This window comes from Neltuma alba, unplaced genomic scaffold, assembly GCF_004799145.2.
Source record: "Neltuma alba isolate B1F8T4 unplaced genomic scaffold, ASM479914v2 tig00005526_pilon, whole genome shotgun sequence".
Classification (NCBI taxonomy): Eukaryota; Viridiplantae; Streptophyta; class Magnoliopsida; order Fabales; family Fabaceae; genus Neltuma; species Neltuma alba.
In genome coordinates, this window is record NW_021634145.1 from 36,711 (window position 1) to 64,338 (window position 27,628).

General features: G+C 36.5%; 2 protein-coding genes and 1 long non-coding RNA gene across 3 annotated transcripts; 1 reads left to right on the plus strand and 2 right to left on the minus strand.

Moving 5' to 3' along the window:
• Positions 1 to 1,130: 1,130 nt before the first annotated feature.
• On the minus strand, positions 1,131 to 26,208 carry LOC114747965 (uncharacterized). The gene is made up of 3 exons (XR_003740427.1): positions 26,135 to 26,208; positions 2,910 to 2,915; positions 1,131 to 1,142 (listed from the first exon to the last, which is right to left on the minus strand). It is a non-coding gene; the product is annotated as an uncharacterized LOC114747965 (long non-coding RNA).
• LOC114747964 (probable bifunctional TENA-E protein) lies at positions 20,713 to 22,527 on the minus strand. Its single transcript, XM_028936321.1, has 3 exons — positions 22,330 to 22,527; positions 21,632 to 21,849; positions 20,713 to 21,101 (listed from the first exon to the last, which is right to left on the minus strand). The coding sequence occupies exons 1-3, from the start codon at positions 22,483 to 22,485 to the stop codon at positions 20,786 to 20,788; spliced, it is 690 nt and encodes a 229-aa protein (XP_028792154.1). The 5' UTR covers positions 22,486 to 22,527; the 3' UTR covers positions 20,713 to 20,785.
• On the plus strand, positions 24,518 to 27,625 carry LOC114747963 (ubiquitin-conjugating enzyme E2 32). The gene is made up of 5 exons (XM_028936320.1): positions 24,518 to 24,755; positions 25,937 to 26,068; positions 26,222 to 26,306; positions 26,673 to 26,836; positions 26,917 to 27,625. The coding sequence occupies exons 1-5, from the start codon at positions 24,648 to 24,650 to the stop codon at positions 27,352 to 27,354; spliced, it is 927 nt and encodes a 308-aa protein (XP_028792153.1). The 5' UTR covers positions 24,518 to 24,647; the 3' UTR covers positions 27,355 to 27,625.
• Positions 27,626 to 27,628: the final 3 nt, after the last annotated feature.

The following is a 27,628-nucleotide window of genomic DNA, read 5'->3' on the forward strand; positions in this document are numbered from 1 at the left end:
ATCACGCCCGCGTTTTATTTGTTAAAATGAGAAATGACTTTGAATTGGTGGAAGAGAAACTTGGATATGATTTCAAAGTAATTAGGGTAATTCTTAGCTCATTATTCCTCCTTATATTTAAGCTAGTAAATCAATTAATAAATTAAACCAAGAACGCCTCAAGACCTTCTAAACCAGTGATATTAAACACTTCTTTAAGCTTTTTTTCCAATGTGATGTTGCTAATTTGATTTTTTGGTGAATATGATGAATATGTAAGTTTCTTCTATGATAGGTGAAGGATGATTGAAAAAAAAAAAAACTAAATCAAGAAGGCAAAACAAAATAAACCAAGAGAGATATATAAAATGACGTCAAATATGATGCACAGGTGAAGCTCTTATTTCAATACTGATTATTTAGACAGATCAACTCAGCAGTGCGCGCGCGCGCACACACACACACACATATATATATGATGATCATGAATTACTGAATGTCACCAGAGGCATTAATACCTCCCTGGATCTTAGGCCCAGTGCCATGGCCCTTGAAGGTACCGTCTTGCTTGAGATCACCATGAATGGAGTTAGTTCCAGAATTAGTGTGGTAATGAGCCGGAGCTGGTGGCTGAGGAGTAAGCGCCGTACTGCGGGGCGGCGGCAGGCTGCTGAGCTTGACCACTAACGCTAACTGCAAGACCTGCAACACCATTTAGAGTAGTCAAGTGTTAAGTTTACTTAACCCAAACAGTGTTTGAAATTGCTTTTTAACGTGATGTATTATTTTACTCCCACATTTTTATTAATCAAGGATAATTACGTTCCGTTTTCAAAAAGCATTCTTATTATTGATTTTCTAAAATCCAAATTTGAATTTTTCATTCTCTCTTTATTAAAAATACAAAAAAAATAGTTTAGATATATTTCTTTATTTTCATAATCAGTTTTAGTAAAAATAAAAAAAATCCTTTTTCAAACCCATTCTTTTTAATTCTTTTGTCATTTAGTTAACTTATGGATTAATAAAAGACTCTTCAAGAGACATAACTCGAGTTGGCTTCACTGTATAATTTGGTTTTATTTTTTATTTAATCCAAGACAACTAAAAAGTTGAAATCAATGATGCCGGGAAACGAGGATCACTTACGCAAGCAGATCAACCTGAGGCTACAACAGTGGAACTCAGGGCTCATTCAATAACAGCGGAGCAGGCTCTCAAGATTTCAGAGACGTTAACTACAACAGCGGCGCTTATTCCGGCGACCGTTACAATAATCCTTACTACCACAGCAACGGTGGCAATTTTGTTCACAACAGTGGCACTACATATGGCAACGGCAACGGGTGCATTGTCAACAATGGACGCTAATTAACTCGATCGTAATGTTGATCTATCTGTATTAAGGAATCGGAACTGTTTGATAATAGAAAGGGTGGTGGTGTTGCTAGCTAGCCCTTTAATTAGTGGTTCGTTTTTTAATCATATATAGTGTGTTTGTCCCGTGTAATATTCAGGATCAGGTTCTTGGTACTCCTCTTTCATGTTACTGTTACTAATAAGATATATCCTTTTAGTTAAGGGCCTCTCTTCCGCAACGTCTTGAAAATATGAGTATTGTTATAAGAGTTACATTATAAATGCTGAAAAAAATATTTAAAAAAACTTTGATAGCAGCCAAGAATGACTTAAGGTTTTTTCAAAAAAAGAAATTGTAAATTTACTATTAGAATTTTAATTTAATCATTATAACTGATTTAAAAATTGAAATTTTACAGATTCAGGTCACCTTTTGGAAATCTTTTTTTTTTGTTTCTCTTTTTGGAATTTTCCCGTTGAGAAAAAAGAAGTAAAAAGGCACCCCATGAACAGCGGGTTGGGCTTTTGGGTTTTGTCCGATCCATCAAGTATGCGCTCCAAATATATCCAACGCTACTCGTAATATTACAGGAGGGAGAATTGACCTCCAAAATGGGGAAGCAAAAGTCCAAATGAATTGAACAACTAGCAAAACAGATACAGGAGAAGCGAATATTGCATCATGGCTGAGGTTTTTGTCCTCCACGTTTCAAGTTCATGTTTTATGAATCCTCGAGAATATCAAGTCTATATAGCAAAAATTGTGAATCGAGAGTGAAAGTTTTTGTTTGATATTGACAAAATTACATATAAGAGACTAACTTATAAATAAAATTTACGAATTTGCTAGAATACGGTCCTTTTTTTTTTTTTTGATTTGGCTATACTTATTTGTTTTCTGTAAAACGACATAAATACCTCTTTACTTATCCTCCAATATTGACCATGGATGTGGACAGATCACTAGGGGTAGTTGACCCGTCCACAATTGGCATCGATCGGTCACTAATTAACAACTGACAGCCATTGATTGGCTTATCAAAGAAAATACTAGTTTCAATATTTTTTATTGAAATATTGGATAAGTGAAACTTCATCGATTTATAATATAAGTAAACTTCTTAAAACATTGATAGTACTCATGTTGGATGAATATTAATAATTATTTAAATATGATACTTTAATACTTTAATTTTTTTTTCCTGGTAAGAAAATGTCTTTTTTTCAATAAACTCCAACCTCTTATGTTTCATTAATTAGATTTCTCCCCGTGTGTTCAACATTCGTATAGCGCAAAGTTAATTTGTTTTTAAAACAAAAAAACAAAAATTTGTATCACGCCCGCGTTTTATTTGTTAAAATGAGAAATGACTTTGAATTGGTGGAAGAGAAACTTCGATACGATTTCACAGTAATTAGGGTAATTCTTAGCTCATTATTCCTCCTTATGTTTAAGCTAGTAAATAAATTAATAAATTAAACCAAGAACGCCTCAAGACCTTTTTGAGTTTAATATTTTTACGTTTTCAGCTAACAAAATTGTGTCGACTCGGTCTTAAACTCGTGATAACTGTAAACTCGATTAAATTTATGAGTTTGTTTACCGAGTTTATCGTTTTTACGTTTTTAACTTACAAAATCGTGTCAACTCGCTCTTAAACTCGTGCTAAATTTTTTGATTTGATTAGGTTTAATTACTTTATATATTTTATAGAAATTTCTTTGTCAAATGTAATAAAATATGAACGTTGATGGATATAATTTCAATTATTTAAATTTAAAATATATTTAAATGAAATTGTTCTCATTTTTTATATATTAATTATTTGATTATACACTTTAAATACCAGTTTATTAATAAAAGTAAACTCTTACGAGTTCATGATTCGAGTTTACGATCCGATTTTATATTATTATCAAGAGTTTGTTTTAACTCGTGAGTTTGATAACCTTGCTAATGCCAGTTAGTTTCAATGCCTGATGATATTGCAGATATAGTAATTTGTTATGGTAAGGGTTCAGTCCAGTAGATTTAGATGAACCTAAAAAAGAAAGTTTCTTAAATTTTATTCAAAGACGAGAGGTACTTTAGGCATCATTAAGCGAATCAATGCGCAGAAGAAATTAAAGAATCCTCCTATCCACATTAGGCATCATATGCTTTTATATGGAGTGGGTATGAGAATCATTTATCATCGGTGCTAAAGGAAGAGAAATTAATTTGAGCCCTAATTTATTCCACATTAAAACTTTACACTTCCTGCCATCTAATTTTTGTCATGAGTGTGACTGACGTCACAGAAATATGTCACCCTCTACGTCAGCAGTGGCTACATGCAGTAATATAAGAGTTGTTAAAGAAAAGAAATACAATTTTTGAAACTAAATCTTACATTAAGAATATAAGATAATATACTATATGTAGCTGTATAAGAAAAGAAAAAATGGAAAGGAAGAAAGAAAAATATGGATGACCAGCCTACCAATTTCAAAACTTTTATCTGCTCCCTCTCGTTGCCACATGTCTTAATTATTTATGCTTCCGTCAAAAATGTTCTTATTGTTTCTTTCTTTTCTCCAAACCTCACTCCTCAAAATAAGAAAGTATCAAGTGAAAGTAACAGAATGAAAAAAGGGCAGCCAGGAGAAGGAAAACGGGTCGAATGCATGGTTGGCCAATTTTGTAATTTTATAATGAATTCCACACACAACACTCACATATTCCATCAACTAGCCGTAGTTGGGTAGCGACGGGAGAAAAGATATATACCATAAAGCTTCGTGTTGAAGGAAGGAAACGGTACAGATTCTCGTTAGTGCATCTATAAAACGCAGGCGAAGCGAGCAAGACGATCAAAGCCATCGGAAAAACAAAGAAACTGCATATCAGGCAATCAGTGAGATCAAATGGCCTCGGATCTTGAGACGATGAGAAGGCTTCTGGCAATGATGCGGGAAAACGAAGCTCAGGCTCAGGCCAGCAGATCAGCCGGAGGCTACAATAGTGGAACCCAAGGCTCATTCAATAACAGCGGATCAGGCGCTCAAAATTTCAGAGACGTCAACTACAACAGCGGCTCTTATGCCGGCAACCGTTACGATTCTCCTTACTACCACAACGCCGCCGGCGGCAACTTTGTTCACAACAGTGGCACCACACATGGCACCGGCAACGGAAGCATTGTGAACAATCGAGGCTAATTAACACAAGTTGGTGATCTATCTATCTATATTATCAAGGGAATAATCAATAAGAACTGTATGATCATCATAGAAAGGATAATGCTAGCTGCTAGCTAGTATTGGCCCTTTAATTACTATGGTTTGATCCTTAATTATTACATATAGTGTGTGCGCGGTATGTAATCAGGAGGCTATTCATCATGATGATCCTCCTCTAAATAAAAATATCGTTTCAGTTAAGGTTTCAATTGTTTAGAGGGCCCTCTACTGCATGAGATCAGTCTTATGCATGTGATGCGAAGGATCTCAACGGGGAAAACTTCATTAGTAAATCAGATGGTATGTTGGAAACGGGTGCTCAATATGAGTAATTAATAATTCTTAAAAGTGTTATCTTTAATATTTAGTAGATTAAATCAATCAATCAATCATATTCTTGAAAACTTGTAATACCCAATTCGTTGAAAAATGGGTCGGATATGAGATTATAAGATCCGAATATCTTTAATTAATGAGATTTAAATAACATCTTAATTGAGATTTAAATATATTGAGTTAAATAGGAAACATTATAAATAAATGCAATTTCAAATAGAGATTCAAATAAAGAAATTAATAATTAACTTTCAATTTGAATAATATCTTAATTGAAATTTGAGTATATTAATAATTAAATGGGGAGTGTCATAATTAAATAGCATGTCAATAAGAGGCTTAAATAGAGGAATAAATAATTAATTTCAAATTTTTATCTACTCGCCATAAATTCTGTATCTCTAATTCAAATTCCATTAAAATGAATAAAAAAATATATTCCTGTTAGAAGTAAATTTTAAACTATCTTAGATAATGCAATTTATTAAACTTTGAAATATAATCATATAGGTTAATCTGTGCATCGCATAGGGAGAAATTTCTAGTTAATATGAATAAGAGGTTCATCTCAGGTAGTAAAAGAGGCTATGGCTGCTGGTCGGGGGGGCAAAAAAGAAAGAAGAGGAGCTTCTAAGAATATGCTTCTAAAGCCTGTGTTTCAATCCAAATGAGTCAGCCCCAAAGTTCTGCTGTAAGAGTGTCATCTTCCTCAATTCTATGGAGAAAGCCTTCCGCCACCAGGTTAGTCTTGTCTCTGAGGATGCCTCCGCAGGCCGCTCTATTGGTGGCGTAAGAGAATGAATGCGACATCCACAGACTCTCTCTATATATACTCCTTCAGTCCTTAATATAAGACCCATTTAACTAATTTGATTCGATTAAAAAGTTAGGTAAGTTAGTTAATTACAAGAAATGTGACATGTTTTTCTTAAAATACCATAATCATCTTTCTTAATAACCCCTCTTCCTCTTCTACTTGATTGTGGTTGAGAGAGTATCTATAGGGGTAATTTAGAGAAAATTGATAAATATGAGAAATGGATCTTAGATTTAAAACCAAAACCAACTTAACAATTAGGTCCTCTATTAAGGACCGGAGGAGTATATATATATATATATATTTCTATTGTTTGTTTCTTTATTTCCTCAAACCTCTGTCGTCAAAACGAAAAGGGATCTAAAAGAGTGATGAAAAAAGCAGGCAGAGAAGGAATATACAGCAAAACGTTTCGCATGTTTGGCCAATCTTGTAAAAATTTTACAATGAATTCCACACACAACAGTAACATTTATTCCATCAACGTAGTGGTCGTTTAACTAATAACCATATAGTTGGGCAGTGATTAGCTAGAGAGATGGAATCGGGAACGTGACTATACGTGCATTGAGAAATTAAAAAAGATACCACAAAGCTTCGCGCTGAAGAAAGGAAACAGTACATATTCTAGCTATTGCATCTATAAAACGCAGGCGAAGCATGCGAGACGAGACACCGATCGATCAAAGCCAGGAAAGAATCAAAGTAATAATATGATATCAGTGATCGAGGAACTCTATGGCCGGTGAGATCAAACGGAATCGGAGCTGATGACAAAACGAGGCTCAGGCCCGGGCGAGCAGATCAGCCGGAGGCTACAACAGTGGAACTCAGGGCTCATTCAATAACAGCGGAGCAGGCTCTCAAGATTTCAGAGACGTTAACTACAACAGCGGCGCTTATTCCGGCGACCGTTACAATAATCCTTACTATCACAACAACGGTGGCAATTTTGTTTACAACAGTGGCAGTACATATGGCAACGGCAACGGGTGCATTGTCAACAATGGACGCTAATTAACTTGTAATGTTGATCTGTCTGCATTAAGGAGTAGGAACTGTTTGATAAGATATAAATTAAGGGCCTCTCTTCCGCAAGGTCTTGAAAATATGAATATTGTTATAAGAGTTACATTGTGAGTGCTAAAAAAATCTTAAAAAAAAATTGCTGGTTACCGAAATTTTGACAGCAGCTGATATAAGAATGACTTGAGATTTTTTCAAAAAAAATAAATAAATAAAAGCGGGTTGGGCTTTCGGTAAAACGACATAAATACCGCTTCATGGACGTGGACAGATCACTTGAGGTAGTTGACCCGTCCACAATTGGCATCGATCGGTCACTAATTAACAACTGACAGCCATTGATTGGCTTATCAAAGAAAATACTAGTTTCAATATTTTTTATTGAAATATTGGATAAGTGAAACTTCATCGATTTATAATATAAGTAAACTTCTTAAAACATTGATAGTACTCATGTTGGATGAATATTAATAATTATTTAAATATGATACTTTAATACTTTAATTTTTTTTTCCTGGTAAGAAAATGTCTTTTTTTCAATAAACTCCAACCTCTTATGTTTCATTAATTAGATTTCTCCCCGTGTGTTCAACATTCGTATAGCGCAAAGTTAATTTGTTTTTAAAACAAAAAAACAAAAATTTGTATCACGCCCGCGTTTTATTTGTTAAAATGAGAAATGACTTTGAATTGGTGGAAGAGAAACTTCGATACGATTTCACAGTAATTAGGGTAATTCTTAGCTCATTATTCCTCCTTATGTTTAAGCTAGTAAATAAATTAATAAATTGATAAATTAAACCAAGAACGCCTCAAGACCTTCTAAACCAGTGATATTGAACACTTCTTTAAGCTTTTTTTCCAATGTGATGTTGCTAATTTGATCTTTTGGTGAATATGATGAATATGTAAGTTTCTTCTATGATAGGTGAAGGATGATTTAAAAAAAAACTAAATCAAGAAGGCAAAACAAAATAAACCAAGAGAGATGTATAAAATGACGTCAAATATGATGCACAGGTGAAGCTCTTATTTCAATACTGATTATTTAGACAGATCAACTCAGCAGTGCGCAGATTTATATATGATGATGATCATGAATTACTGAATGTCACCAGAGGCATTAAAACCTCCCTGGATCTTAGCTCCAGTGCCATGGCCCTTGAAGGTACCGTCTTGCTTGAGATCACCATGAATGGAGTTAGTTCCAGAATTAGTGTGAGTCGGAGCCGGTGGCTGAGGAGGATTGTAACCGCCGTACTGCGGGGCGGCCGCAGGCTGCTGAGCTTGACCACTAACGCTAACTGCAAGACCTGCAACACCGTGGACGACGCCGGCCATATTGAGTAGTGACGATCGAGTCTTACAATTATATAATAATAAGCTTTCTTCTTTGTTTTGATCAGTTTGTTTTGGGATTACCGGCAGCTTTCCCTTTTATAGACTGGTGACACGGTTAAAGGTATGGACAAGGAACCTAATGCCGATTGCATGTGAGGGCCATAATTATATTAATATTAGTAATTTTATTATTATTATTATTATTTTATGGGCAAGGAATCAGAATCTGTGTGTGTCTTTTGATGGATGAGGATGAAAGCTATGTCGTGGGCAAGGAATTAGAATCAGGACTCTGTGAATTGGAGCTGACATAAAAAGAATAATCGGGACTTTTAGACAATGGGAGTGGAATCGTATTTTTATTCTTTTGAGATTATTTTGGTTTTTAGATTCGTTTTTCATTTTTAATCTTTTCAAAGTCTCACTAATTAAAATACTACCTCCGGTCCTTAATATAAGACCTCGTTTGATTTTTATTTTGGTCATAAATATAAGATCCTGATCCACTTTGTCTCTCATATTGGTACTTTTTTTTCCAAGGTAGTCCTTCTCGTAATAGTAGTTGTAGTCAATATATTTGATTAGCAAGAATATTTTTAAAAAGACAATAACTATTTATTACAAATAGCTAACTTAACTTATTTCCTTAATCTCCTCAAATTAGTCAACTAGCTCTTATAACTAGGACCGAAAGTAGTAAAATAAACAAGAGTTAATTATTGCATGCCGCATTTGGGTTCTTTGAATTTGAAGATGGTAAATTTGAATGAATTCTATTAAATTATAAAAAGAGCGAGAGTTATTTCTCCTTCTCTTCCTAAATTTGGCAAATCTACGTCTACCCAACTTCCCCAAAACCCTGATCTGAATTCTTGCATTTATGCATAAGTCCCATAATGTATACATACATACATACTCCTCCGGTCCTAATTATAAGACCCAATTGACTTATTTGAGGAGATTAAGGAAGTAAGTTAAGTTGGTTATTTATAATAAATAACTGTTGTCATTCCTAAAATATCCTTACTAATTAAGTATATTGGCTAAAACTATCATTATTAGAAGGATTATCTTGGAAAAAAATGCATAAATATAAGAGACAAAATGGATTGGGTCTTATAATTAGGACCAAATAAAAAGTCAAATTGAGTCTTATAATAAGGACCGGAGGAGTACATACATACATACAGGTATTGGGTTGGTAGGATAAAAATCATTTTTAAAAAATGCTGCAAAACAAATGATCCGGCGAGAGGTTTGTAAATTAGTTGGTTTGTTTATTTAAATGTTTTTTTAATACTATGCTGGGTCCCAAGACTGAGTTAAGTAAATTGAATTTTAAACCGATTTGGTTTCTGATTATAATCCGAAGTTAATAGGCATATAATTAGAGTGAAATATCATGCCATTAGACAAATACTGAAATTTACGATTTAAAATTGATAATGATTAAAATTTTTTTGCTTCATATGTGAATTCGTATATATAATTTAGGTATTTTTCTTCACTGAGAATTACAACAGTTTTTTCTAATTTTTTTGGCCGGCAACAGTTTTTTCCAATCATCTGCAACCTTGACGTCCAAAAACAAAAGAAAGATGTCCAGCCTAATATATACATGCTGAATATTTAATAAAATTTTACATATATCTCTCCTTAGATGCATTATGTATTAATTTAAATTGTGCTTCAAATATCTAGATTTATTTCTTTTTAACTTGTGAATTTATTCATTATGATCTCTTAAATATATGGAAGTTATGAGTTAATTATCAAAGGCTTCTATATATATATGGAGCCAGAAAAAATGAACACTGTACGTGGAGAATTGTATTATTGACAATATGTCATCCATATAACTTTTATTTATATTGCAAGCCATATTTTAATATCTTATTCGTTGTGAAAAATTATAATATAATTATATTACAACGTATCTGATGACCACAAAATGGGTAAAAGAGCTAACGTGAGATCATTAGCATTATGAAAAAATAGAAACTAAATACAGGCAATATGTATTAATATGTCGTTACATTTTTTTTTTTATTCGACCGAGCCTTAATTAGCAAAACTAAGAAGATACAGATCTTCAATTAATATCGCCAGAAGCAGTGAAACCTCCCTGAACAGAAGCTCCGATGCCATGGCCCTTGAAGGTACCATCTTGCTTGGTGTCACCTTCGATGATCGATGTTCCATAATTGTAATAATACTGGTTAAACTGCTGTGGTGACTGAGTGACTGCCGGTGCTGGCACCGGTGCCGGCGCCGGGGCTGCCGGCAATTCAGAAATAACAGGACCAGGAAGAGGAGTAGGGCCGCTGCTGCCGCCGGGGTAGCCCTGGGAACGGGCCCCTATGCCATGGCCCTTGTATTCACCATGTTGACTCGTGCTGCCACTGATGGTTTGACAGCCACCAACATTAATACCTGCCATTGGAACTTGAAATTGGATCGTTTTAGTAAAATGGATCAGAAGCTGCTGGTTTTTTCTGTAGCTAGCTCGGCTTGTCATTAAGCAATATTTAAAGCTGGTGATATTCCTGCAGTATGATGAAAAAAAATCTAAAGTGATACGAATATTAATTATGGACGGTGAGGAAAATTCCATACCATCCACAAGGTATCGCGTTCTATCCAGCTAGGGGAGGAAATTAGGAAAATCCGGTCCCCCTGAGGTTAGAGCTGGGTTCCTGGTACGAGCATTTTGTTATCGTTGGATTGTTTTAATGGTGAGGATTATGCCGGTGCTTGATCTGTGATATTCATCTTATTTCTCTTGCCTCGACCACGTGGCATGATCTCCACCACCCCAACGAATCTGCAGCGTGTATAGTAGTTACAACTAGGGAAGACTGGCAAAATTTATTACTCTTCTCATCTTATTTATAAAGAACTTCTTCTATGTGTTATATAAATTAAGAAAAATCTTAAATTACTTTAATTTTCTATTAAAATATAATAAATTTTTAACTTATCCATATTTAATATATACATATTTCATGAAAATAATTATCTATATCATAATAAATAAATGATAAAATGGTACATTCATATTAAAAATTTAATAAAATGACTTATAAATAGGTCTAAAAAACTTTTTCTCTTTATCTTATAAATATGACGAAAAGAGCATATTACAATGTGAAAGTAATTGAATATATTTAGGAATCTTATACATCAAAGGCCTTATATAATCACAGGGCTGTCTTCTTTCCGAACGCAGTAACTCCACAGAATGTACTATGACTACTATCAGAATCTCTGGAAATTGCTCGTTAAATTAAAACCAGTAAAAGACTTGTCACCAAACAAAGGCTCGCTGGCCTCGCTCATGGCTGGCATTTACATACGCGATAGTGTCTCTCCAGTTGTATTCTAATTATCAAATCACCGAATGCTGTGATACACTCCTCCCGTCTTATTTACAAGCTTTAAATTTGAAAAGAAGTGTAGTCTATTTTATAAGTTTTAATTTGAATTTTTCTTAACATTTAATGTATTTTTCCAATGTTGTCCTTAATCATTTCTCTTTTATCATATTTTCTCACACATTCTCTTTTGTCCCTTTTCTTATTTATTATAAGGACATATTTGAAAACAAATTAAAAGTTTATTTCTAACCTATTTATTGTTTTTAACTAATTTAGTTAATTTTTTGTTATCTGTAAATTAGTTATTTGAAACTTATAATGAGGATCAGGCAGGATACTTATACTGTAATCGAGGACCTTATTTTCTTTCTTTTCATCCGTGTCTTCCACTTGTATGCACTTGTGTGTGTGTGTGTGTGTGTGTGTGTGTGTGTGTGTGTGGAACTATTGAAGTACGCCATCATATGCTTTTGGTTCGTCACTGCCATCATATGCTTGTGGTTCATAAACATATATATATATATATATATATATGTATATATAGCAGAAAATTGTTGTGTTATTTACCGAAATGTGTATTATGTATATAGTCGCCAAGCAGAATTAAAATTCATAAAATGATCTCATTCCAAGGAAAAAACAGTCGTGAAATGTTGTGCATATAGAGTTTACGGCAACAACAAATCAAAACTAGAATCAGAATGAATGTGAACATCAATACGTGATTCATGATGGACGTGAATAGGTAATTAATAATCAAGTTTGACCTCTTTTGTTTTGTTTTGTTTTTTGTGGCCAACTTTGAGCTCTTATTCATTATATATAGAGTACACAGGATTGAGTAGAGATAGAACAGCTAGATATAGGATAGGCATGCACGAAAGAGCTTAGGCGATGGAGCCGGAGGCGGTAAAGCCGCCCTGGATGGAAGCTCCAGTGCCGTGGCCCTTGAAGGTGCCGCTCTGCTCAGTCTTGCCGCCAATGGATTGAGTGCCGGAGTTCTGGTGGTGGGACCCAGGCGGGGTGGGGACAGGTGCAGATGCAGGAGGATATGGTGGTTGCTGCTGCGGCTGAGGAGGGTAACCGCCATATGGATAGTACTGATACTGATATTGAGGCTGAGGAGGATATGGCGCCTGAGCTCCTACACCAACTCCTGCATAGCCATTAACGTTCAGACCTGCCATTCTTGATGATGATGATGATATATAACAGGTCCAAGTTTTCAACTTCTTGATGTTAAACTGGGGTTTCTACCCCTTTTATAGATCGATGCTTAAGGGATTATTGAGCACCAATATAGTGATCGTGTCGTGTAGCGATCAGGGAATATATGTCTGCAAGGGAGGATGTAAAGGAAAGTTGAAGCGTCTACTTTAGCAGAAATTTCAAATGTGCATTCGCCTTTATCTTTTGGTTAGTTGTATAGTTATTATGGCATCTCATGCTCTCCAAGTGGGCTTCTGACACAGTTTGTTTGAATCCATCAATAGAAATTAAGAAATAATATATGCTATGAAGATAATGTACGATTGTTATTTCAGTTGGATTATTATTAGACCTCACTTTTGGTAAATTTGTTTATGACTTTACAATAAAATGAAAGGCTAGACAACTTTTGGAGTAGAGAAACGCAGCAATTTTGCATGGGTCGAGTTTGGTTAACCTTGGCCATAACCTGCAATGTTCATCACGATTTGTTATTAATCCTGCTTTACAATAATTTTTTCCTTTTTTTCTTTGGGTTCCCAAAAAGAAAAAGACATTGATTTGTTTAGTATCACTTTGAAGACTTATCTAGTCTTCTACCACTGTTGCCAGCTTGGTTCCCATTTTATCTCTTGCTTTCTTTAATTAATTTGGTCCTCGGAATCAATTCAGAATTATACATTCCATAATTGCACCCATGTTCTTAAGTAACGTTTAAAGGAATCTATGCAAAGCTGAGCAACTCTTTTCAGATCATGAATGAACGAACCAATTCTCTCTGGTTCATTTAATGATCTGTAAATGTTATTTGATTAGTAATTAATTTCACGGATAGCAATTTTTCAGGTACTATATCTACTCAAAAATATTTATCATTTAAGGTTATGAATTTATGGTCTTATATGGTTTAACTTTGAGTAAAAGTAAAGGTACGTAAAACCACTAGATAGCCATAGCATAAACTATACAGTAGATTAGCTTGATTCTACTTAAGTGAAATGTAATTAATTAATAAAAAAGTATTTGAAATAACATAATTTTGCTTTTTATTGTTATTAATGAATAAGGAGCTCGTATGCAAGTAATTTATATTTAAAGAAATTTTAAAGGAATGATTGTTTTTTAAAAAAAACAAAATTACATATTTTGACATGGATCGGGTGTAATATATGATTATGGTCCCATCCAATTAAATTCATATATGGGAATAAAATAACGTAAAATTTTTGCAGAATGATATTTTATAAAACATATATAGAGTGCCATCTAGTTCAAAATTGTGCAAATTATATCAAATCCCCATATCATTAAAGGGAAGGGAAGTGTGTGTATTGTGTTTCGGTGTATGAGTAGTCCCTCTTATGAGGAGAGTTAGGATAGGGGCATAAAAGAATTATAATTGAAGAAAAAGAGCAAGAACACTCATTCTCAATATCTTTCTTTTAATTTCAAATATTTTTTTCACGTTATAAGAGGTAATTAGTAATTTTATTTTTTAAAAGTCATACTCATTTCTTTAATATTTGAATCTTATTAAAATACGTGAAACAATTTGAAAAATTAATGAGTTACGCAAAACTATAGAGATAATATCATTCATCTATATGTAGTAGCTATGTATAAATTTTATGTTGTGTGTGTGTGTGTGTTGATAATAATTATAACGTAGGTATCATTTTCTCCATTGTAGCTACGTTTATAACTTGTTTTTACAACTCCTTAGTTTCGCTTACCATATAACACATATATAATGGGTTGGCATCTCACTGAGAATCATAAGAAGACTATAATAAATCAAATATCCTGTTAACGCAGAAATTATTTACTACATAACATGCTTAATAATTATGACACGCATCTTCAACTGCGTTGATATATAGCTTCCCCTTCCATGTTCGTGCGTTACAAAGCGATCGATATTTGGTAATTTACTTAATGTCACCGGAAGCGGTGAAGCCGCCCTGAATCTTAGCTCCGGTACCGTGACCCTTGAAGATTCCTGTCTGAACAGTGTCGCCTTGGATGGTTTCGGTGCCGGAATTGTGGTATTGGTCAGAGGCAGCAGCAGGAGGCAGTCCTGCTCCAGGAAAACCATAACCATTTGGCTTGTACTGAGGTTGAAATTGAGGCTGCATCTGGGGTTGAAATTGAGGTTGCATCCGTGGTTGAAATTGAGGCTGCATCTGAGGTTGAGCACCGTAGGCCCCACTCATGCCTGGATATCCCGCAAAAGCCATTGGCGTATTATATGTATCGTAGTTCTAGAACACCCAATTCTTGAGATTGTTTTCGCTTCTGGACTTATCTGTCTTGGGTGATTAGTGGAAGCCGGATTTTATAGTTGCAGGTTTTTGGTGTCTGTGCGGAAGAAGACAAGTGATGATTAAGTTTTTGCCTGTAGGACCATGAAAATGGTATCAAGTGCGGATCAAGTAGGGTTCTGCAAAAGTTCATATAAATCCTACTTTCCAAAAAGTGGGGATTTAATAAGTTAAAAGTTCAAGGAATCTATGCAAAAGCTCATATTATTGGTCTTAGAATCTTTTCTCTTTTGCTGATAAGATGTAAAGATGCTTGATAAAGTGAAAGTGTGACAAATAGTCTTGGGAATCTGATATAGAAGATGACGCAGCATCATTGTTCCTTACGCTCTAATAGAATTCACATTTCACAGTTCACACCGTAGCTAGGTTGTGTCCAACGACTGATAGAAATCAAGTTGACAAAGTATTGAACGAGGTCTGGGAGCCCTTCGATGCATCTGAGGACTAAACAGGTTCGAAGTTAAAAAAAGAAAACAAAAAATCAACATCAGAGTTTCACAAGATTTAGGATTTGAATATGACGAGATGGAGCTGGAACTGTGAATGGCTTTGGCGATGCAGAGGAGAACGTACGTTCTGAATTCTGCAGAGAGGATCTGAGTTGTTTTAAGTTTTAACAACATTTAACTCACGTAACATCTTCTTCAAAGTTTATTTTAATTATAAAGTTGGTATACAAATATGCCCTGTTCTGGTCAGAGATGATTTATGAAATCCTTCTTTTGAAAGAAGAAAATGACCAAAAGTCTCCCTCTTTCTTCATATTCTCCCTCCTTCTATTTCCACCAAACGTTCCCTCTGTTCTCAAGCAAGACACGATCGGTTTGAAGAACTCCATAAACTCAACAAAGCATTCATAGGAACAAAAGGTCATTAAGTTTAATTATTTAATTAAGAAACAATTACAGTGAAGGTTGCATCGATACAAATCACTTATTTGAATACATATGTAGGAAGATATATCCATGAGTGCCTGCGCAGGTCTGCATATTTCTGGGTTGTTGCCTAACGAACGACGAAGGAGCCATAGACGGTGGCTCCATTACCGTGGCCCTTCACTATTCCAACCTGAGTAGTAAGCCCACTAATATACTGCGTCCCAGTATTCTGATAAAGGTCATAACAACGATCTGGTGCAGCAACAGGACTGTTTGGATTACTATAATTAGAGGGTTGGGGTTGAACTTCTTGAGCCGCACTCATATACTGATCAGCGCCCACGGAGTTGGCGGGAGCTCCAGCAGGACGAACACTGCTTGCCATTTTGTGACTGGATTTTTGTGTTTAACGCAGCTTTGTTTGGTATATTAACAGGTGATATAATAATTGAGAAGCGATCTCTTTTTATAGAAGAACGAGGAGGATTAATTAATTATGTTTCTTTTTGAAGGAGAAGCGCGAATTTACATTGATTCTTAGCTTGGCTTGTATGCTTTTTCTTGTAAGAATGTGGCATCTGGTTCTCTGTGAATGGTCATCTCAAGTGCGAATGTCACACCAGAACCATAGGATCTGACAATATCATCAACAGTTGAATACGTCGAACCCATGCAAAAGTGATCATTGGCTTTCATTTACAATTGGATTGGTGTTCAGATTAGCTAAACCGCTTATCATTTCCCCCCGGCTATATGTATGTATGTTCAGACCTTGAAGTTCCCATCTTTGGAAGCAATTAGTGGATTTGAATATCAATATCTGTTTTTGCGATTCGGATAGAATTACACAACCAGTAGTAGAGGGAGGGTAGCAATTCCAGTAATTCGTGGTGGCGCCCTCGTATTCTGTTGTCATATCAAAAAGGGAAACTGTCAAATTTGTTTGGAAAGATGCGGGGAAAAATAGTGTGGCTGCTGGGATTCGAGGCCAGGTCTCCACGGCCACAACGTGGAATTCTTACCACTAAACTACAGCCACTTTGATGTCCTTTTTCTCTTAATAGATAATAAATGACCAGGGAATGAAGCACAATTTAATGTTTATATATCATTCCTCATCAGACTTGTCGACAAAATCTCAGAAAACCATTCATAAGTAATTAAACAATAGTCTGAAAGAAATTTAATTATAAAAGCATCTAAACGGTTCAACTTAATTCCAAGACTGCTGATGAAGGGAATTAAAATCATGAATGGCAAAAATCAGCCTCAAATATCAATAAATTTATATTCATAACAAAAGGTTTGCCCCACATAGGAACTATATGATGCGAGTGAAAGAGTTATTTTAGTGGTGTAATGAATGAATGGGCCTGACCTTCATGGGGCAAGTTATGTTAGTGGGCAATGTATGTGGGCTCATCCATCTCGTTTCTGTGGACATATATTTCCCTTTTTAAAAAAAAAATTAGAGGAGTAAACACCAATTGAGACTACAGGTACAAGTGTACAACCTGCCAACCTCGAGAGCTTATGTTAACTAAGCTACAGGTAATCAGCTGTAAACAAACACACGCACGCACGCACGCACGCACGCACGCACACATTTCCTCCTGCGATAAGCATTTGATCCGCTAACATAACTGCCTCATGCTCCAAGCCCACATTAAGATCAGGCCCCTTCGTTGCAGTAATCGCTATGATCTCAACTTTCATTACCAGGTACCAACAACGGATGAGAGTAAAAGGTTTGCTTGTGTGTATCAGTAATTAATCAATGAACAGTCCTGTTGATAACGTACATGCAAGTCCATTCACCAACCCCTACGATCCTACACTATGCTATCAGTCATCTTTTGTCATATAAGCTCAATGGATATCCTAATTAATTGCTTTTATGTTTATAACAGATTATGGGGTTTTGGTTGGAGTCTTGCGATTAAACTCTGCGCATCAGACTGACATGAAGATGGAAGTAAAGCAGGCATATTTTGCAACAAGAACCAGAAACAAAAGCTTACACATACTTGATATGTATATTGATCCTTCACAAGATGATACTTCAAATTAACCAAAACAAGCATTTTAATTCATTCACGTACGCTGTGATCAAAGGAATTTCCAGACAGAAACAAAGTAAAGTGGAGTACCCTTCCAGCCACAAAGCAAACTAGTTCCATTCTTGTCAAACGTGCAGAAACTCCCACCAGCAAATCTCTTTGCCACCAGCTCCGCCTGGTACAACGACGACATACTCAGTTCTCCCTCCACCATCCCAAACCTCTCGAAGAAAGCCCTCCACACTTCAATCTTCACGTTCCTAATCTTCCTCTTCTCTCCCTCCGCCGCCACAATATCCCTAATCCCATAACTTAAATATAATGACTCCAAAACCGTCCTGTTCGGATCGTCCCCTTCCATGGATTCCTCCACACAGTCGAAAAATGCACTGAAGTAGAACAGAGCTTCCGTAAACCGCTTCACGAATGACTTTGAGTTGTGGTTTGCTTCCACTTCGGTCACCACCATCACGATCGGGTTCAAATTTCTTATCACCTTCATCATCGCTTCTAACTGATCTGCCTCTGCAATCAGGGGCCTCAGTGCGAACATGGCGTAAACTGCGATTGTTTCCTCGCCGTCTAGCTCGAACAGTTCTTCCTTAAGCTCATGCATGTCGGATACCGTAACTATATAAAACGAAAAGGGTATGTTCATGGATTTTGCAAAACTGGCTAATCTCTTACCCGTTTCCCTCAGTGAATCTTTCTCTGTTGTTCCTACTGCTGTTATTTTTAAGAGCTCGAGTGGGCATTCTCGTCGTAATGCAAGGGCTTGCATGAGAATGGTCCATTGCAATCCTGTTCTGATTCCGAGATCGATCATGTGAACCTTTTTTGAATCGCCTAGTTTGTCCAAGATGGCTTGGATTCCGGCGAACACTGCAACCTGACAGAAAGGAAGCTGTACGTGGCATGCAATAATAGTAGGGCCTGGATTCTGCATTGACTTGTCGGGATCGAAAAGTGTGAATTCCTTTTCTCTGTATTTATGATAATGACGAGGGATTTCTCCCACCGGAGAAAATGGAGGAGCGCAAGCTCTTCCTGTTTCTCTGTTTATCCTTTCGCGGAGGGCCTCGCAAAAGTATGAGACGACACGTTTCACGGCGTTCCCAGTCTTGGAAGACTGTGATTCGCAGTGGTCAAGAAGTTTGGCTGCTCGTTCGAATTGACCCAACCCGACTTTCTCGGCAGAAGCGAGAAGAGATTCAGCGAGCTTCACGTCCCCTTTTTCTTCTTCGGAAAGGCTAGAGTAGTAGCAATCATAAGGTTGGGGAATTAAATAATCCAAACCCTCTGATTGATCTGAATACGATGATCGGATGAACATTGCTCCGGCGATTCTCATCACATCCTCTGTTGAGAGCTTCTTCCTTTCTCTCAAATCATCAATAGGCTGAAGCTGATTATCCTCATCTGGCTCAATTTCGCGGTATAAACGCTTTAATCTATTACCATAGTTGTTGAGAAGATCAAGTGAAGCTAAAGGGAGAGACAAATTCTGGTCCTGGTAATTCTTGTTAGGTCGGGAGAGATCAGCCATGGCTAGGATTTGATCATCAAACTTGGGGGCGTCACCGAGCGGCGAAGAGACGACCATGTCGAATCTGAGATTATCCAACGAATCATAATCCAGATTCGACAATTGCTCCTTCTGTTGGTTAGTGAAGGATAAAAAGGAATCTTCTTGGGTTGAATAGTCATGATCGGGGAAGAACCCGAAATTCCCCGAGTCTCCCCAGTCCTCTGCTTCAGAAATATTAACGTTTTTCAGTCCTTTATCTTCATTATGATGATGCTGATCCAGTGGATCTGACGACACCGTCCAGAAATCGTTGTTGGATGAACTATATTTGTCCTGAACTACAGCTTCGAAATCGAACTCGCTGAATGGATACCAATCTCCCATTATTTCTGGGCTCTCTTTCTCTGTTCTAAAACTGTCTGAAGAGTTCTACATGGGAAATCCAGCTAGGACGACAAGTATGATAATTACTTTCTTATCTTTCTTCCTTTTGAATTAAACCATATATAAATCATAGATTGAGGACGAGTTTCGATTATTCCAAGATAAATATGACTAAGTCTTACGTCCCTTTGTCGAGAGGGTTATCGAGGTTGTCAATGGGACGATATGATCGACGTGGCCCTCTCCTTGGTTCTGTTACGGAGAGCCAATTATTTATAAAGTAGCAGGCAGAGTAACTTACGGAAGTACTTTTCTCTTTGGATTTTGTGTCAAAAAAATGAATCCCTCCATATTAATTGCATATACCTTTTATTTAAATATATTAATATAGATTTTAAATCTAAATACCAAAAACACTCTCAGGCCACATATATTAAAAATAGTAGAACGTTATTGGACCCATTCTAAGGCATTTGGTTATGATATTGATGCCAAGATGCCAACTCACAGTGATCGATCAGCATTCAGCATTGAGAGGCAGAAAATCCACTTGGTGACTAAAAGACGCGTCCTTTCCCAGACGGCAGTTTACAATTTGCTATTTGCGTTAGAGATCTTCTCCACAGCCCTCTTCATTCTCTAAGTCAGAACTTTTAACCATCAGGAGATCTACTAGTTGACCATTTACACACACATCCGTGTGTGTGTGTGTCGGTGAAGTGAACCAACTTGTTATATATATGAATGATTAATTTGTGCACGACAATTTTTGATGAACAGGCGTAATTAACCTTCTTGAAAAACAGGATATACAGATGATTTTGGCCCATTTTTCTCTTTTTGCTTGGGTAGTTACTAATTCGATAAGGGCATTAGTTCCAAGCATCAGGATGTAACTATATTATTTGAAAACATAGGGGTCGTCTCTGTGAAAGTGCAACAGTTCTAGGCGTTTACACGGCTCATATTCCAAAACTCAACTTCAAGCTCAAGAACAGTCAGCAACGCAAGTTCAGATCTTTTGAGCAGATCATCTGAAGCCCTTTGCAAGCGCCGAGTGGCAATCTTTTGCAGAGATTGGCAATACTGACCAAAACCCTCATTTCCCCACCTCTCACATGTCTCCTTCAGTTCTGGTGGTGCCTTAGACCCTTCTTCAAGAACGTGTGCAAAGCTCTCCTGATACACTGCTTCTATGGTCCATAATGCTGTTATAACCTCTGTGTATTCCATTTCTGGTCTCATCAATTTCTCCAGGAACCTATCATGGCAGAGCAAAGAATGCATGCAATTTACCACAATAAATAGAGATCAAAGCAATATGAACAAATGCAGAGATGTGGTCTTTTACAAGACCCACCTCAATATACAAACTTGTTAGCATGCCTTTACATGTCAGCCATGGTTTATTTACAAATACAGAACAAGTTTGAACAAGAAACTTTTCAAGGACAACTCACATTTTTTTAACAAAGTCTAATGGCATGAAGCAGCGCTTCCTTCCACAAGTTACACACTGACAGGATAGCTTTTGTACGTATGAAAAGAGATTAAATAGCAGGATCTCTTTTGATCTTTATACTAACACATTAAATCTATACCAGAACGTCTCCCCACAAGTAGTAAATCTTAGACTAGATGCTACTCACACATCCCAACTTGTCTTCAAAATTACACATTTCCACATAATAAGGCGATGAACTCCACAAGCTATTATCCAATCACGAAGAAGAAGTAGATAACGTATTACATATAAATTGAGAAAGATGATCGGTGGATAATAAACTTCACCTGCAGTAGTTAATATTAGCTTGCTGAGGAGCGACGTCAGAAAGAGGAACATCCCACTTGGAGGCTTCTCTTTTGAACCATGATATCTCATTCTCCAGAGAGGCCATTCCACCCAAAATTACTTCCATATCTGAACTGTCATCCGATTCCTTCCACGCTTTTATCAGCACACTAGCCACAAATGGGACTAAGGCTCTGACAAATAAGTAATCTTGTGCCTGCATGAGCATGCGTGAAAAATTTACGTCTCATGAATAGTTTCAGGCCTTACTCACAAGAGTGTCCTTAGAAACACGTCAACCAGGCTCAAACAGTTCGTTAAAGCCTCTGTCGTTAAAAACCACATCCTTAATGAATCGAAGAGGCGCAAGCAATTCTCACCAGAGAAAGTCAAAATCGCATCATCAAATACGTGATGGAACAGGAAAAACATTTTTCCCTCAAACAACATCAAAAACTCATTCGGTAAGAAAGGTTAAACAGTAAATTCAAGATCGTGTCAATATCTAAGCACTGATTAATAAAGAAGGTGAATTGAATCCCATGACAAACACTTTCATAGTTGAAAATCACAGGCAGTTCATAAGAAAAGCAAGTCAAATTAGGAGAAACCAGAAAACCAAATGAGTAAAAGAAGTATAAATGAATGAATGATTAAAATGAAACAAATAACACGGAACGGGAAGTGAGGTAAGAACCAGCCATGTCTTGAAGGAAGCCATGTCGATGGTGCCGTCGCGAATGGAGAGAACAAAAGGGTGCTTGGTGGCTCCGGTGAACTGTAGACGGTGCTTCCTCAACCACGCCTCTATAATCCCTATTTTCTTCTCCTCTGCCTTCATCCTCTCCTCCATTTTCTCTTCGCGTAGTATACTCTGATGGAAGACAAATTTCAGAAAGTGTATGACTTTCACGTTGCTTCTGGGGGCAACATTAGCAGGCTCCTCGAAGACTCGGCGTCATCATTGGGCTTATACGTGGCGGTCCCCGGACACAGCGTCCCATGCAACACCCCATCTGGCATTCTTAATGGACTCAGCCCATTGCCTAAATATCCACAGTTCTCAACTCGTCAACTTATGAGTTTAGCAAAAGCCCGTTATACTAATAAGAGTTGGTCGAGGGAGCTAGTCCTCCGTAGCGAACCAGTTTTTACTGAAAAAGATATTTACATTTTGTAATTAACAGTATCTTAAATAAAGTTACTTTTAATAGGAGGCCTTTAAAAAAAAACCCTGTTATATTGGGATATGATCTTGAAAACAAATTTTCAATTGTATTTTATAAAATACTCCCTCCGTTCCTTATTATAAGAGACGAATAACCGAATTACGTTGATAAAAAAATAGTTAAAATTAGTTAAGAACAATCAATGTATAAAAAGTATAATTTTTTTCAAAAATGCCCTCATTAATAAGGAGAGAGAGCATGAGAGAGAACAATTAAATTATTAAAAGAAAGAGAAGTGGAAGGGAGGGAGAGTGTGAGTTTGAGACAATAAATATGGGTAAAATAGAAAATCAACACAAAAAAATAAAGACAACTTTTAAGTGTCTCTTATATATAGGAACATGTTATGAGCATCAAATGTCTCTTATAATAAGAAACGAAGGGAGTATAAAATAAGTATGTGAGAAAAATTTTATGTTAGTTTGTATTATCATATTTACTAAGGGTGGAAATATGCTAGATTAGACTAAGTTTTAGCTAAATAGGCTTGGACCTGTATTAGAGATCTAAAGCCTGGGCCTGGGCCTGAGCCTGAGCTTGCATGTAGGGTTTTTTTTTTTTTTTAAGCTCGAGCCTGAATCTTCAAAAGGTCTGATAAGGTCTGAAAGTCTTTTTAAAAGCCTACTTAAAATTTAGGTATTTAAATAGGCTTAAAAGCACATGTTTCCAAATTATGTATAACTCTTCAAACCTATTTTAAAGCCTACGTTATGTCTTAAAAGCTTAGGATCTATTCTCACATACAATATAAGATAATAAGAGTCTAGTAAGGAAAAAGAATACTTAGTAACAACAATGTTTCAGCAAATATGAATAAGAAAAACCAATTATATGTTGACTAAGAAGATATATTTTCTAAAATCAACCAAACCAACAAGTGGCATGTAAAACTAGATTTTACCTCTTGCTTTTCTAGCAGTATTATAATATTTCATTTGGGCATCACTAAAACAAACTTACTACAATTATTATGCTTTAGTGAACAACGTAAATCAAGGAAGAGGGAGTGAGCTAACGTAATCATCTTGAGTGATCAAAAAAAAGAAATATAGAGGTGAAAGATTGATTGATGAATGGGTTGTGTTTGTGTGTGAAGGATGGGATGTGAAACTTAGGATTATGGCTAAGTTAGTAATTTTATAAATAATTTATAAAGTTCACCTAATTATATTATATAATAGTATAAATTAAAAAAAAAAACTAAATAGGTCAAGCCTGTTGTCTTGTAAGCTAGGTCTTATAAAAATAAGCCTGATCTGTTTGTCTAAATATGCCTTGTAATAACTAATAAGTCTAAACCTGAGTCTGACCTATTTACTAAATAGATCTATCTAAGTTTAAAGTAGACTAGACTATCAGCTCCCTACAGGGATCTAACCTACTTCCACTGCAGGGTTTGCGAGCAGTTTATATAAGTAGCTTAAATAATAATTTGCTTTCGAACTACTCGCTTGATCCAACCAGAGGGAAGACCAGCTCCATTATTTCCAATAAAAGACCGGCACGTAAGAAAACACTCGTCCCATGACGTGTCAATCCGAGAGCGAACGTCCTCGTTTTCATATCTCTTTTCTGACGCGTTTTCCTCTGGTGCGGTATATTTCAAATGTGCATAGCTTGAATTCTTGTCTTTGGCCAAAAAAAAAAATTCTTGTCCAGCGCTGGGCGTTTGCCGTCGTATTCAACCGGCAGCCGTGGTGGAGTCGGCAGCAATAGTGTCCGTGCAGGATTTGATTGAATAAATTGTCCCGTCAAACTTTGTATACGTGGTTTGAGGTCTCAAATTATGGCGGAGAAGTACAACCTGAAGAACCCTGCGGTGAAGCGTATTCTACAGGAGGTAAAGGAGATGCAATCTAACCCTTCAGATGATTTCATGAGCTTGCCGCTTGAGGTATTATCTCTTTTCACCTCAAACTAATACTTTCAAGGAGTTCCTGTTCTATTAGGGTTTGCTGTCCAGGATCTCTCATCTTGTTCTTCAATTTCAAATCACGGTGCGCATATTCGACGTTCTTTTAGCGGAATTATCGACCAATGGGGTTTGATTAAGCTCTAGAGGTAGCCTTTTGTTATGGTGTCTAGCTATTTATTGCAATTAATAACGTTTTTTGCTAGCAGTGAAAGTGAAGACCTTATCCCTCCCATCAATATAGTAGAGTTCCTTGATTAGGCTTGTGGCTGTCACCGAATTGCGAATCTTGACTTTTTTGCGATTTAAGAAAGAATCAGAACGCCTGCCTTCACTGATCTGTGGCTGCGTGTGGAGCATAAGTTATTTCCTCATTGAAAGAAACCAGTAGATCCGACTCCTCATCAGAAGTATGCGTCTGTCCTTTTGAGTGACGGAGATCAGAGGCGTCATAATTTTCGTGGTCTTGGTTAAGACTAAGATAGTTGTCTAGGCACGGAATTGAAAGGGTCTAGATTTTCAAACTGAAAAAATTAAGGTCTTATTTATTCCTTCGTTTTAACAGTTTACCTTAGTGGAAGTTTTATCTTTATTTACCTTTTATTATTGTTGATAAAACATGACCACATGAAATTAATTAAAGTTGACTTGAACTTTATCATGCCATCCACTCCTGTATGGGAAAAATATTCCTAGGCGAGGCCTTGTTTCCTTCCTTATTTATTTTCTTTTATCATGATAAATTAAACTAATTATCGGGTGGTTCCTTTCTTTTATACTTTTTGTTTTTATACCATTGCATTATCGAAGTTCAACCAAACATTTTAGAGTGACTGGATTATTTTAGAGCCATTTCAAGCTCATTCCACATTCCCCACCGAATCATATGTACTATAAGCTCATTCCCCATTCCCCACAGAATCATATGTACTATATGAACCTGAACTGTGAAGGCGCTCTTCATCACTTTTATTTTTAATTTTTTTTCCCTCTATATGAGGGTGCGTATTGTGCATGATTTTTCCCACATGGTCTGGATCTATCTATATTCCTAGTTTCTTGCTAATTTAAACTTTGCATTTGATTGTGGAGCAGCATTGCCTTGTTTTTGCTGTCTTCCAGAAGTTTTCTTTAATGGACTCTGATATGATAATTTTTTTCAGGAAAATATTTTTGAATGGCAGTTTGCAATAAGAGGGTCTTGTGAAACTGAATTTGAGGGTGGTATTTATCATGGACGGATTCAGTTGCCCGCTGAATATCCATTCAAACCTCCTTCATTTATGCTGTTGACAGTAAGATTTTCCCCCTTTAGATAGATTAGATTGTTTTGTCATATTAATTTGCATAATATCTTTTACAGTTGTTTTGCTTTAATTTTTGTTGACCACTCTTTTCTGAAACTTCAAAACTCAAGTCTATCATAAGTTTTACCGTTATGTTGCCAGCCTAATGGTCGTTTTGAGACGCAAACCAAGATTTGCTTAAGCATATCAAATCATCATCCAGAACATTGGCAACCATCTTGGAGCGGTAATAACATCTCCTTTTTGGTTTGGTACCCTGCTACTTCTAATTATTTTGCAAGTCTTGTTCGAGGCAAATTAGGGACACAGCTTGCATTATATATTGCAAATATGCCTTTTGTGGTTTTTAGAGTTACATGAGAGACTGATTGTTTTATGGCATTATGTCGCTTGTTGCTCTCCAGCTATAGAGCTGCCCGAGATGTTTGCTTGTGGCCTTCATAATTCTTTTGAGATATCGGTGCTGTCTATGTTGCATTGGAAACTTGGCATTGCTATATTCATATAGATATAATTCTCCTCACATAAGAGGAGTTTTTTACTATGATGTCCCAAGGTTCGTACCTGGCTGATGTAAATTTCTTTTTATCAGTAAGGACGGCTTTAGTTGCATTGATTGCATTCATGCCTACCAATCCCAATGGCGCATTGGGCTCATTGGATTACAAGAAGGAAGAGAGGCGTGCATTGGCAATTAAATCTCGTGAAGCGCCTCCAAGATTTGGAACTCCTGAACGTCAAAAACTTATTGATGAGGTAAAATTTGTTTTCTATTGGTTTTTAGCTGGTGCATGTTTTCTGCAATTCCTTGTGCTAATTTTAATTTTGGATCTCAGATACATGAGTATATGCTGAGCAAAGCACCTCCTGTTCCCCAACATAGCCCATCACAAGACCCTGAAGAACAACACCATGAAAATGGGGAAGATGTGAGCCGGGTTAGTTCTCCAAATCCAGAGATGCCGGCCCGAGAGGGGCCTCAAAGTCGAACAGAAGTTGACCAAATTGTTGAAGAAGAACCGGCAAATGCAAATCCTCATCCTATTGGTGTCGAAGCTTCAAGAGAAATTCCATCTAGTGTTTCAAACAACCAGCTGCCCCAAGATTCAGATAAAAGGGTTTCGAATCCAAGGCCAGAAGCAAGGGTCCAGAATGCTGATGATCGTTTGTTCACATTGGCTGCAATTGGACTTACAATCGCAATCGTGGTACTGTTGCTGAAGAAGTTCATCAAATCTGTTGAACATGGTGCAGTTTTCATGGATGGATCGTAGATGTACTCGTTTGTGCTGGCTTCTGCGTTCCTCAAAAGTGAAATATTTGTATATCATGAATTTTTAGCTACCTTTTGATGCTGTAACTATAGTAATATAAATGCACTATACAGCTGTCAGCTACACCGGGTGCAATTTTTTAGCGCGCTTATTTCATCCATTATTTTTGGATAGTTCATTGTCTACTTCCTGGACCAAGTGCAAAAGGTTTGTTATATACAACATTGAATCCCGCTTTGGCAATATATTTGGCAATTCTACCGTTGGCAAAGGA

What these genes read in the sequence shown, in the direction of transcription:
- LOC114747963 (XM_028936320.1), top strand. Translation starts at nt 24,648, where the DNA reads ATGGCGGAGAAGTACAACCTGAAGAACCCTGCGGTGAAGCGTATTCTA. An exon ending in CTTCATTTATGCTGTTGACA is followed by an intron (nt 26,069 to 26,221) that starts GTAAGATTTTCC and finishes TTATGTTGCCAG; the next exon opens with CCTAATGGTCGTTTTGAGAC. An exon ending in TTGGCAACCATCTTGGAGCG is followed by an intron (nt 26,307 to 26,672) that starts GTAATAACATCT and finishes TCTTTTTATCAG; the next exon opens with TAAGGACGGCTTTAGTTGCA.
- LOC114747964 (XM_028936321.1), bottom strand. Translation starts at nt 22,485, where the DNA reads ATGGAGGAGAGGATGAAGGCAGAGGAGAAGAAAATAGGGATTATAGAG. An exon ending in CTTCCTTCAAGACATGGCTG is followed by an intron (nt 21,850 to 22,329) that starts GTTCTTACCTCA and finishes ATGCTCATGCAG; the next exon opens with GCACAAGATTACTTATTTGT. An exon ending in GCTAATATTAACTACTGCAG is followed by an intron (nt 21,102 to 21,631) that starts GTGAAGTTTATT and finishes CTGCCATGATAG; the next exon opens with GTTCCTGGAGAAATTGATGA.